Here is a 13,224-nt window from a genome sequence, read left to right on the forward strand (position 1 = left end):
TTTAAAACGGCTTTAAGCTGAGGCACTGGGGAAGAGGCCCTGTCACGGTCGAGGTCGGGATGGGTGTTTTTGCCTAAACAGGGCCCGTAAACAAACTGGTGAGTCAATGAATGAAACTGTTATTATCCATCCACCTTGTTAGCAGGACCGGCAGGACCTCCAGGGCCCGAAGAGCGACAGCTTCCCTGAGCTGTCCTTGGTTTGGATTTCCCACAAAATCATGGCCACACCAAAAATTCTTTTTCCACAGATAAGAAAACGGCCGCGAAACTTTTTTACCCCCACACCTTCACTCCCTTCCCCTCCCTAGTCCCCACCCCCCCCCCCCGCATTTTGTGCTTCGCCTCAGGAGCTGAGTGACCTCTTCGTCTGGAATGCCAACTCTGCAAAATTCCGGTAGCCAAACACCAACTTACGAAGCGAGAAAACATCACAACCCCCAACCACACGCCCCTGTTTTCCCCGTGCCTTAAAAAAAAAAAAAAAAAAAAAAAAAGCAGCGGCGGCAGCAGAAGCCCAGCCCGTCGCCCCGCGATGCATGCTAGGACAAGTAGTTCCCCCAATCCCCAAGGCACCGAGTCAGGGAGGAACTCAGATTGATTCTCCCGCAGGGAACTACAATTCCCGTGGTGCCCTGCTACGGAGTTGAAGGGGCGGGACAGAGAGAGCGCTTCGCGCTTGCGCAGGTCGAGGGGCCCAAGGGAGGTGGAGGCGCCCGGGTCCAACTGCTGAAGCGTCTCCATGTGACAGTGAGCGAGGTCTTAACTCCTGGCGCCGCCCGACTCTGGTTCCTGACTCAAAGCGCTGTCCCCCATCCCGGCGCCAGCAGACAACGACAGGCTAGGACGCTTGGTGTCTGGCCGTACCGCCGGAGGAATTGCCTCGGCAGGGTCAGGTGCCTGAGGGACCCTGCGGAGACCCCGGAGTCTCCGGAGAGAGGCGGAGCGGGGATTTCTGTCAGCGCCGGCGTCCCAGAGCGCGGAGACATGAACGGCTTCACGCCTGAGGAGATGAGCCGCGGCGGGGACGCGGCCGCCGCAGTGGCCGCCGTGGTCGCGGCCGCCGCGGCTGCCGCCGCTTCGGCGGGGAACGGGGCAGGGGCCGGCGCCGGGGCTGAGGTGCCCGGTGCCGGGGCCGTCTCGGCGGCCGGGCCCCCGGGAGCGGCCGGGCCCGGCCCTGGACAGCTGTGCTGTCTGCGGGAGGACGGTGAGCGGTGCGGCCGGGCGGCTGGCAACGCTAGCTTCAGCAAGAGGATTCAGAAGAGCATCTCCCAGAAGAAGGTGAAAATCGAGCTGGATAAGAGCGTAAGTGACGGTGGGACGGCCCTTCCCTGCCCACCCCCTTGGAGCTCCAGGAGCGGTGCCGACAGGGATTGTTAGGCGGAGGGTTCAGGGGTCCCCCTAGACCTGGCTGCAGTGCGAACCCGTTGTGTGGTCTCTGGTAGAAAGCAAACAACAAAGTCGCTGCAACTCCGTCCGCCACCCCCAACAGACACATACTTGCACGCCGCGGTTCCGCTCCTCCCCCACCCCTCCTGTCCCCCCCGCCCCCAAGCTGCCTGAGTCCATTCCGCTCTCTGTCTAACCCCTTCCTCCTTCACCGAGATCGGGAAACGAAACAAAGGGGATCGCCGCTCGGAGGGCCGGGAGTAGTTTTCTTGCAGCCCGGCAGCTCCCGGAATGGAGGCGCCTTCTTTGTTTTGCTGCCCTAGCTGGCGTGTGGCCCCAGGGAGTAACTCCCCTCGTGTAGGCAAAAGTGGAGTCCTGCAAAGACCAAGGACCTGATAGTGCCGTAGAGAAAGACCCCTTTCCTCGTTCGCCCGAGTATGGAGTGAGGGAAGCCGAGCCCACCCTGCGCCTTGCTGGGAGCGGGGATTGTGAACGATGTCAGCATCTAGCGCCGCTGCTAGGAACGTGGGGAGCACGTAGCCTTTGCGGTTTTGCCATCCCTTTGGCAGTCATGGGGATTTCTTTTTCCGTCCTTTTGCACGTCTGGTTTTTTTGGTTTTTTTTTTTTTTTTTTTTTTTTTTTTTAAACCATCCATGAGGTTTTTAGAAACAGCCATTGCCACTTTTCTCTGGCTGGCGGTAAATGAGTAACAAGATGCCAGAACCTAGCACATGTCCTCCATAATTTTAACTTGGATTTAGTTTAGAAGTTAATTTAAAAGACTTAGTCTTTAATCGTTTGGTTTTTAAAAAGGAGTTTAACTGTTAATATATGCAGCCCAATATTTCAGATGTTACCATACAACTCTCAAGACTACGTTTAATTGAAGCTTTCGTAAAGTTTGTGATACTTTATGCCTGTTAAAGGCAAACTTGTGATACTTTATGCCTGTTAAACAATTCTTTCGTCATGCTCATAAGAAACTTGTCAAGTAAACTTGAATAATTTCCCATTGCTTTGGTTGGAAAAACGTATTACAAATAAATACATTCATTAAATATTCAGAAGTTTATAATTGAGATTTAAATATATGTAGTGTATGAAATCAGTAGCTCATTTGTAAAAATGGATAGTTTTGTATCTGGATTATAATTTGAATATTGAGAAAGAATAGGAAGCATATATCATGCTACTAAAATGTGCTCTTTAAATAGAAAAAATAGCAGATAGCAAAGTTGTGGGCAACATCATCTTTCCCTTTGTTCAAAAACAGCATGACCTAACAAATCTAGTTCACCCTCACTGCAATTTAATGACAAAATCTAGAGTTGGGATTTCTCATTCTGCTTCTCTGCCTCCCTTCCTGCCCTCCCCACCCCACTCCCCAATCCTCTTAACGGTATCGCGGCTATTGCCAGACGTGGTATGTTCTAACTGAATATAGGATTTTAGCATATAAACATGTTGTTGTCTTAACAATGGCCTGTTTTGACTTTTTATTTTAATAATTCACTGTGCCCTATGCATTTTACTAATACATGGACACATTATATAATCATAAGTAGTCTGTGAAACTTTTCTGTTTCAGGCAAGGCATCTTTACATTTGTGATTATCATAAAAACTTAATTCAGAGTGTTCGGAACAGAAGAAAGAGAAAAGGGAGTGACGATGATGGAGGAGATTCACCTGTTCAAGATATTGATACTCCAGAGGTAGATAAAGTTTCTGTATGTTAAATATAAATCCTAAATATTCCATTCTGAAACTTCTGTTAAAAGATATGAACAAATTTTAAAAATACTTACAGAGAAAAATCTGAAAATGAAAGTAAAATTAAATATAGCCAGTTAACAGGCAGTTGTAGTTTGACTTATGTTTTCATTTGACAGTACTGATAGCTCTGTCGCCTTCTAACTTCTTTTTTTGCTCCCAGTTTTCAGTATTATCTTCAGAAGATTACGGTGTACAATATATTTATAGTTTTGATTATATAAAAGGAATAATGAAATGGATTTAAATAATGTAATTTTGTTATTTAATAATGGAATTACATTTTTATTGTGCTAAAATTGAAATGTTATTCGTATCAAAGATAACTATTTAAAAAATTACATAAACTAATTCTTACATGTTTATTTTTTTTCTAGGTTGATTTATACCAATTACAAGTAAATACACTTCGGAGATACAAAAGACACTTCAAACTATCAACCAGACCAGGACTTAATAAAGCACAACTTGTTGAGGTATTTGTGAGTTTTAAACTATTTATATTTTAAATGAGCCTGTTTATACAAAAAGAGTCATTAAAAACTAAGGAAATTGTTAACGTAGTGTATATAGCAATACATTTTAGTTAGAAAGATCAGTTAATAAAAAATCTATTGCGGAAGAATTTAGTTTCCTAGGAACGTTTGTCTGCCTTTTAAATTCCTTTATGTAACAACCACTCAATGGATTGTATGTAATTTTCTAAGCATTTTTTAATACTGGCTTTCAGAAATTCTGGGTGATAATTTTTTAATTCTCATTCTGAAAGTCTGTTGATTTTAAAATTCCACTTAGTAAACATTTATTGAACACCTAATTGAGACATAATAAAAGAAATTGATAAACTTTGTTGTCTTTATTAGAATTTTTTTTTTTAAGTTTTTGATGGACTAGGTCTACCGATTGGCCTGTAAATAGTATTCCTATAACTTGTTGATTTAACTATTTCAGAATTTGCCCTTGTTAGTGTTAGTTTGTTTTACTTGAGCCATCTATGCTTTCTTCACATCTGGAAGATGCAAAGACTTTTATCCAAGGTTTTACTTAGTTTGCTTTGTCGATATAGAACTTCTAGTTTTTTCGTAAATTTTGCAATATGTTTGTTCTCAGGAATTAATAGAACCAAGAAATCTGTGAATCATAATAAGGTGTTTTAGATTTATATATTTATACTTTAATCATTTAAGTAAAAATACTTAATCTGTTAGAATAGAAATTAAATGTATAAATGAGTTTTCTCATTTTTTCAGCTTGGGCTTAGTAATGCAACATTTTCTAAAATGTGCATATTAGATAAGGTAAAAGATACAGAAGATACAATTCTTTGACAGAATGCTTTTTTAATGTTAAGATCTAATGTATTGACTTTTTAGCCAGAATTTCTTCTTTCCTTCTTACCCAAGCAACAAAAATTAAGTTTTTCTTTAAATTTGATTTAAAAGATCCAGTCCTTTTTAGATTGTATAGTATATTAATATAACCTAAACATAGATATTATCTACCATAATGAAACTATCCATTTATGCAGATACTAATCAAGTGCAAGTTACCTTTGTTTTGGGACAAATGAGAACCAAAGAACTGATTATTTTAAATGTTACATATAACGTATAGTTGACCCCTGAATGACGCAGGGGTTAGGAGCATAGTCAAAAATCCTCATATAACTTGATTCTGCAAAAACTCAACTACTAATAGCCTACTGTTGACTAGAAGCCTTCCTGATAACATAGTCTAACATAGTCAATTAACATAGTTACTATGTCATATGTATTATATATATTCTTACTGCATTCTCAATAAAGTAAACTAAAGAAAAGAAAATGTTAAGAAAATCATGTGGAAAAGAAAATACATTTACAGTACTATACTGTATTTACTGAAAAAAAAAAAAGTGGGTAAGTGGACCCTCACAGTTAAAACCTGTGTTGTACAAGGGTCAGAAGTATGTATTTTTTTAAGTGTCCTTGAAATATTTGATAATCTGCTATTTTAAAAGTTATATTATTTCTAAAGCTACTTTCTTCTTTAGAAATGAGAAAAAATCCAAATGGCCATGAGAGTTACAGTTTCCTTAGTCAAGAATGATTCCAGAGTTAGGTGACTGTCCTTAATCTTAATTATGTCTTTAAATCTCTCAATTATCGTATGAATAACATTTTCTTTAAGAAGTTTTATCTTCCACATTCTAGATATGCATCTCAGCACCCCAGTTTAGTCTGTTGTATTTCTCTTGGTTGTTGCAGTGCACATGTTAGATTAGCAGAATGAAAAGGCCAGAAAGCAGATAAACATTCTTCAGTGAATGTCTCTCTTTCCTTTCTCATTTTCCATCCATAATCTTTATTCAGAAAAACTTTCAAGGAACTTTAACAAAGAGTACTACCAATGAAGGAATGAATATAAGTTATAGCAAATATATTTGTAAGATAGTTTTTAATTTGTTTGTATAGTAGCAAAATTTTTTCAACTTACATATTTATCCTTTTTCTGTGAGTAGGGTCTACATTCTGTTTTATTTCATTGGTATTTAAAGTTTAAAAATAATTACCTCCTAATGTAGCTTCTAGTTATAAAATTTAAATAAAAGGGAATAACATTCTAATTAATGTATATTTAACTGAGTGGGTTGGAGGGTCCTGTGAAATCACACTATCTCTTGTTCATAACATCTTATTCTTACATGCTTTTCATCTTATTGGTATTTTGTTAAATAGTTTATGTTTAAAAGGAAATAGCTCTTATCACATAGCACTTTTTCTTTTGATGAATGTGTTTTTTACCTAGTATGACATCTGTCAATATCTATAATTTAATTTCAATTTTTTTTTTAATAGATTGTTGGTTGCCACTTTAGGTCTATTCCAGTGAATGAAAAAGACACCTTAACATATTTCATCTACTCAGTGAAGAATGACAAGAACAAATCAGATCTCAAGGTTGATAGTAGTGTTCACTAGAAGAGATGGAATTGAGACTAAGACTTGGATGTTCTGATGTTAAGACTGTTTACTGTTTTTTCACATGTAGAAATGTTCCTTGTGTATTTTTTTACAGAGGATTTTCTCTGGTTTTATTTTCTTTGTTTCTGACTCTAATAATTAGTTGGAAACTCGTGTAAAATGAGCTTTCCTAGATTAAAAAATATTTTAAATAAAGGTGATTACTATTATAGTTGCTTCAGTGTATTTTGTGAAGTTTGATTTTTATATAAACTGACTAGGTACTAGTTTTAATTGAGAGTTTATTTTTTTTTAATAATAATATTTTTTTATTATATTATGTTAGTCACCATACAGTACATCCCTGGTTTTTGATGTAAAGTTCCATGATTCATTAGTTGCGTATAACACCCAGTGCACCATGCAATACGTGCCCTCCTTACTACCCATCACCATAATTGAGAGTTTAAAGATCATTTTGTTACCACCATTCCTTCCCTCCCCGCCCCCCCCCCCCCCCCGCAAGAAATTAAGGTTAGGGAGAAGTAACAAGCGTAGCACATTAGCTCTCTCTGGGACAATCTGATTTGGAATTAAAGATATCCTAATGCTGTAAAGTGCTTTTTGGTGCTAATGGGTTTGAAAAATAGACTTCCTTTGGGGTGAACTTCTTTTTGAAATAACATAGAATTAGTGTTGTTTCTTTAAATTTTGTCTTAGAGAAAAGGTGTTTATATGAATGAATATAGAAAGAAATTCTGCAGTGCCCTTTAATTTTCAGTCATGTCCTGTACTGTTTACATTGCAAATTAAAACTAGTAAGTTGGAGAGATCTAGAAATCTAACGAGATCTTTAAATTTTCATCCATACATAGCTCTGACTTGATTATATTCTGCTTTCTTTTACATTTCATTCTCTGTCAGTTTTCTATTAAAGTTCTCATAATTGCAAATCAAATGTATAGTTTATGACATCAAAACAAAACAACAGCTTCAGTTAATGTCCTTGATGATGGTGCAGATTTTAGGTTGGAAATGGATCAGAATATTAATGTAGCTCAAGTTTTCTCTCAAAGGTTGACATTTGGGCCTGATAATTCTTTACCATGGGAGGCTGTCCTGCGTGTTGTAGTTTTAGCCGCATCATTGCAGTCCACACTAGTGCCAGTGGCACTCTGAAGGTGTGACAACCAAAACTATCACCAAATGCTGCCAAACATGCCCTGGGAAGCAAAATCACCCATGGTGAAGAACCACTGATGTGGCTAAATCTAAAGTAGTGTTTCATTAGAGAGTTAGTCTGTGTATTTTTAAGTGTTCTGAGTGTATTGACAGCTAGAAAATATGGTGAAAAATAATGCACTGGACTTCATTCTTGCCATAATATGTAAAGATTTACAGTTGACCCTTTGAACAATGCAGGGGTTGGAGCACCAACCACTGCATAGTTGGAAATCGACACACAACTTTTGACTCTCCCAAAACTTAATAGCCTACTGTTGGCTAGTAAGCCCCTCCAATAACATAAACAGTCCATATACATCTTGTGTGTTACATGTATGATAATACTGTATTCTTAAACTAGAGAAAAAATGTTTTTGAAGTCATAAGAGAAAATAACGTTTGCAGTAATTAATGCACACGAAAGAATCTATATATACGTGGACTCGCACGGTTAAACCCATGTTCAACAGTCAACTGTACTTTATTGATGAGCAGAGACTGTGATAATTGGTATTACAAAACCCTCTCATTTTTGGCATTCCAGAAATCTCTGAGAAATTTTTTCTTAGCTGTACGAAAGTGAACCACATAACTACAAGATGTAGCGGTGGTTTATTTAAAGAAAGTATTACTTACACATTTTTCTCTAAATCTATAATCTGTAAAAAAGTTATTTTTTTAATAAAACTTGACTGTAAGCTTACTTTTTCCTATAAAAACACTGTTTTTGTGAAAGAATCCTGAAACCATTCACTTACATTAAATTACCTGTTTATGGATATAACGTTTAACAGTGTTAATTTCATAGTTAATTATTTGCATAAAATGTAGTTGGATAAAAGTGAAAGAGTTCTGGGTGTTAGTTATGCAATGAAATTAAATCCTTATTAGAGCAATTTAAAACATGAAAAACTGTAAGAACATCAAAGCTTAGGAAGTCAAGATGCTGCAATGTAAAAGTCAGTTTTATATAAAATTTTTAATTATTTGCTATTGGGTATGAAAATTTCACTAGAAATCTTTTTCCCTGTTTATCTCTGAACCAAAAAAAGTAAATGGAAACTCTACCTCTATAAGGGTACAAGTTGCTTATAACATTAGAGCATCAGAAGAATCCAAAATTGTGAGGTAGAAGGAAGAAAACATAATGAGTAGCAGATACTCAAGAAATAAGTCCAGATGGTTTCCTTGTCAAGGAGTTAAATCTGTATTTTTTAAGATTTATTCATTTGAGACAGAAAGATATAGAGAAAGAGCATGAGCAGGGGAAGAGACGGAGAGGGAGAAGCAGAAGCAGACTCCCTGCAGAGGTGAGAGCCCTACCCGGGACTTGATCCCAGGACCTGGAGATCATGACCTGAGCCAAAGGCAGACACTTCATCTGAGCCACCCAGGCACCCCAAGTTAAATAAATCTTACATATGCTCACTTTAAAAAAAAAAAAGTTATTTGGTAGAACTACCTTTTATTGGACATTTAAGAAAAGGCTAAAAATACCTGAAATATAGTACTTTACAAACCAAGCTCTGTATTATTTCTACACACAAAGTTTTTTTTTTTAAAGACTTATTTGAGAGAGAGCAAATAAGAGCATGAGTAGGGGGAGGGGCAGAGGGAGAGGCAGTCTCCTCCTGAGCAGGGTGCGCTATGCGGGGCTTGATCCCAGGACCCTGGGATCATGACCTGAGCCGAAAGCAGATGCTTAACAAACTGAGCCACCCAGGCACCCCTACATAAAGTTTTTTTTTAATTGAGCTAAAATTAATATGGTAGTATTAACCATTTTAAACTGTATAATTTGTTGGTATTTAGTGTATTCGCAATGTTGTACAACCACCAGCTCTAATTTCAACATTTTTCATTACCCCATAAAAACACCAATAAAGTAATTACTCCCAATTCCTCCTTCTCTTCATCCCCTGATACCCCTAATCTGCTTTCCGTCTCTGTGAATTTGCCTATTATGTATATATCCTATAAAGGAAATCATATATGTCCTTTTGGGTCTGAATTTTTTTTTCACATAGAGTATGTGTTCAAGGTTCATCCAAGTTGCTGCATATTTATCAGTACTTTGTTCCTTTTAACAGCTGAACAATATTCCATCGTGAGATAGATAGATGATAGATAGATATCACAATTTGTTTATTCATCCATAGATGGACATATTTCCACCTTTGGCAATTAATAATGCTGCTATGAACATTTGTGTGCAAGTTTCAATGTGGACATGTTTGGTAGAGGTTTTCATTTCTTTTGGGTATATATGTAGAATTGTTGAATCACATGGTATTCTATATTTAACTTTTTGAGGAACCTTCAGATTTCCATAGTGGCTGTACCATTTCCATTCCCACCAGCAGTGTACAAGAGTTTCTATTTCTCCAAATTGCCAATACTTGTATTTCCTTTTTTCTTTTTAATTAAAGCCTTCCTACTGGGTGTGAAGTGGTATCTCATTGTAGTTTTTTTTTTATTTGTGTTTTCTTACTGACATATGATACTGTATATCTTTTCATGTGCTTATTGCTGACTTGTATGTCTTCTTTAGAGAACATTTATTTAACGCCTTTGCTTATTTTTCAGTTGGATTGCTTGTCTTCTTGTTGCAGGAGTTTTTTTATTCTAGATATGGATATTAAGTCCATATTTTCTCCCATTCTGTGTGTTGCCTTTTCATATTCTTGATAATGTTCTTTGATGCACAAAAGTTTTTAGTTTTTATATAGTCCAGTTTATTATTTTCTTTTGTTACTCATATTTTTGGTGTTGATCTAAGAATTCTTTGCCAGATGTGAGATTATGAAGATTAACCCCTATTTTTTCTGGGTTTTTTTTATATATATGAAAATTATAACTTTGGCACTTAAATTCAGGTCATTGGCCCCTTTTGAGTCAATTTTTGTATATAGAGTGTTGTAGAGGTTTAACTTCATTGTTTTGAATGTGGATATCCAGTTGTCTCAGCACCATTTGTTGAAGACTATTCTTTTTTCACTGAATGTTTTGTCACCCTTGTCAAAAATCAATTTGCCATAGATATTTGGATTTATTTCTGAATTCTCAATTCTGTTCCATCAGTTCATATTCCTGTTCTTATGCCAGTACTACACTCTTTTGACTGCTGTAGCCTTGCAGTAAGTTTTTAAATCAGGAAGTGTGAGTCTCCTACCTGTCTTCCTTTTTCAATATCATTTAGGCTATCTGAGGTCCTTTGTACTTCCTTATGAATCTGAGGATTGGTTTTTTCATCTCTGCCAAAAAAGCCATTTGAATTTTGATGAAGTTTGTATTGAATCTGTATATCACTTTAAGATTGCTATATTAACAATATTAAGTACTCCGATCCATGAATATGGGATGTTTTTCCATTTATTTTGGTTTTAAAAATTTGTTTCAGCAATGTTTTCCAGTGTACAAGTCTTTCACCACCTTGATACAATTTATTTCTGATGATTTATTCTTCTTGATGCTACTGTAAATAGAATTGTTTTCTTGATTTCTTTTTTGGATTGTTCATTACTGGTGTACAGAAACACAACTGATTTTTGTATGTTGATTCCCTACAATTGTGCTGCATTTTTTTTATTACCTCTAGTGGTGTTTATGTATATTCTATGAGATTTTTAATGTGCTATTGGATTTGATATATTAATATTTTTTTGAAGATTTTTGCATCTATATTCATAAACTATATTGGTCTGGAGTTTTCTAGTACTATCCATGCCTGACTTTGGTATCAGGATAATACTGATATAGGTTTTTATTTGTAAAATTCTTAAAATATAGGAGCTACATATATGCCACATATTTCTCTCCAGATAAACCACTCTGCAAAGATGAGCCCATTATGGTGATAGCACTCTATAGAAGTAAATTGGGGAAGTTAAATCAGTGTCAATTTACTATAATTTTCTTTTTTTTTAAGATTTCATCTATTTTAGAGAGAGAGTGGAAGTGGGGGGAAAATAGGGAGGGGAAGAAGGAGGGGGAAAGAATCTCAAGCAGACTCCATACTGAGTATGGAGTCCAATGCAGGGCTTGATCTCAAGACCCTGGGATCATGACCTGAGCTGAAACCAAGAGTTGGACACTTAACTGATTGAGCTACCCAGGCACCCCAATTTACTATAATTTTCTAATACCAATTTCTCTTCAAATCTGAGAGAAAAGTTTAGGCTTGGCTGTTAATGCAAAGTGATTTAGAAATATATGAGTTTGATTATTTTTTCTTTTTGGGAAAATTATTTTAAAGCCCATAATGCTCTACTGATGTGATTATTTACATTTTAAAAGCACCTGTCATAATATTTTGCAAAAATGATTTCTTTGGAAAAGAACTCATGTGTACCTGTTAGCAACTATAAGGAAGTTAAAGTATTTGTATCTGTGAATGTTCTTATCTGTCTGTCCTTCCCTTCCTCCAGTAGTTGTTGCTCTTTGTTTGGGTTCTCCTTATAGCTTCCAATTCTCTAATAATCTTTTATGATTAGTACTTAATCCCAGCAAACAAAAATATTCAAGGCATTCCTATGGATTATGACGAGGAAAAAAGAAATTTTATCAAGAAGAGATGGGCTATTAGTAAGTATTACTCTCAACTTTGTGCTCAGATTCATAATAAGGAAAAGGATATAAAGCATTCAAGATAAAAATACAGAAATTGTTAAGTCAGTAAGCATTTAGCTTATACAAGCTAGCTGAAGTGTACAATTAGGTGTCCCATAAAGGTTTATTTTCCTGGGGTGCCTGGGTGGCTCAGTCGTTAAGTGTCTGCCTTTGGCTCAGGGCATGATCCCAGTGTTCTGGGATCGAGCCCCACATCAGGTTCCTCCACTGGGAGCCTGCTTCTTCCCCTCCCACTCCCCCTGCTTGTGTTTCCTCTCTCACTGGCTGTCTCTCTCTGTGTCAAATAAATAAATAAAATCTTTAAAAAAAAAAAACACGTTTATTTTCCTAAAAAGGAAATAGATTAGATGATGCTATTAAATAACAGTGGTTAAGATTCTAAATGCTAGAGTAAGACTGGTCCTATTCAAAACCTGGCACTACTGCTTTGATAATGTAACCTTAAACTCCTTAATCTCTCTAAACCTTGGTGCTTTGGCAATAGAATAGGGATCATAACAGTACCTACCACACTCAATTGTAAGACAGTGTTAAGAAAAATAGTAAATTTTTAGTAAAAGCTTAATTGTCTTTTCTTGTAGCTAAAAGCTATGGAAAAAATAAAGGATCTGTTTATTAATATGATTGAATGAAGTGTTTGCTTTAAAAATATATCAACCTAGTCGGGAAAAGTTACATAAGGTAAGTTATATGAACATTCATGTTTTTATATTTATTTGGTAATATGAAGAGGAATGTGTGCTTCTGTTATGCATTCCTTTCTAAAAGAATGTAATTTAATTTCATATTACAAAAGTTATTTCCAGAAAGGGGAGTATACAATGAAGAATAATCATAATAATCTATAATATTCCTTTAAATATTTAGCTTTTTTTCAACTACTATTTTTCTCATCAGGTTTTGTTTGCAATAATAAGAGAACAGTCCTTCAAAAACCGTTGTTGTCTCACAGATGCTCTCATGCTGATGTGTCATTTACAAATAAAGATACTGAATCCTTAACACTTTTTTCCTCCCTCAAAGACAGTCTATACCAAGTAGAAAATGAAGCAAGTTTACTGATGATTTTCTTATTTATCTGTTCTGTGCACTGTTCTAGAAAGGATAGAAGACTTATTTAGTCTGATTTTAATATCGTTTAATTCAGTGAAGAAAAAAAAAGCCCAATCAAATCCTATTGCATTACTGAAATAATGAATTAGTTTTTTTAAACAATTCTTTTTCATGTATTTTTGTAGGAAGTCATACTATTTGAAAAACATATTCTA

The 13,224-nt window shown here is 36.4% G+C and overlaps 1 protein-coding gene across 1 annotated transcript; it reads left to right on the forward strand.

Annotated features, from left to right (window-relative positions):
• Positions 1 to 670: 670 nt before the first annotated feature.
• Positions 671 to 12,575, forward strand: SAP30 (Sin3A associated protein 30). Its single transcript, XM_026518860.4, has 4 exons — positions 671 to 1,304; positions 2,978 to 3,103; positions 3,539 to 3,637; positions 5,999 to 12,575. The coding sequence occupies exons 1-4, from the start codon at positions 987 to 989 to the stop codon at positions 6,119 to 6,121; spliced, it is 666 nt and encodes a 221-aa protein (XP_026374645.2). The 5' UTR covers positions 671 to 986; the 3' UTR covers positions 6,122 to 12,575.
• The last annotated feature ends 649 nt before the right edge of the window (positions 12,576 to 13,224 follow it).

Source organism: Ursus arctos, unplaced genomic scaffold (assembly GCF_023065955.2).
Source record: "Ursus arctos isolate Adak ecotype North America unplaced genomic scaffold, UrsArc2.0 scaffold_11, whole genome shotgun sequence".
NCBI classification, from domain to species: domain Eukaryota; kingdom Metazoa; phylum Chordata; class Mammalia; order Carnivora; family Ursidae; genus Ursus; species Ursus arctos.

What these genes read in the sequence shown, in the direction of transcription:
- SAP30 (XM_026518860.4), top strand. Translation starts at nt 987, where the DNA reads ATGAACGGCTTCACGCCTGAGGAGATGAGCCGCGGCGGGGACGCGGCC. An exon ending in AAATCGAGCTGGATAAGAGC is followed by an intron (nt 1,305 to 2,977) that starts GTAAGTGACGGT and finishes TTTCTGTTTCAG; the next exon opens with GCAAGGCATCTTTACATTTG. An exon ending in ATAAAGCACAACTTGTTGAG is followed by an intron (nt 3,638 to 5,998) that starts GTATTTGTGAGT and finishes TTTTTTTAATAG; the next exon opens with ATTGTTGGTTGCCACTTTAG.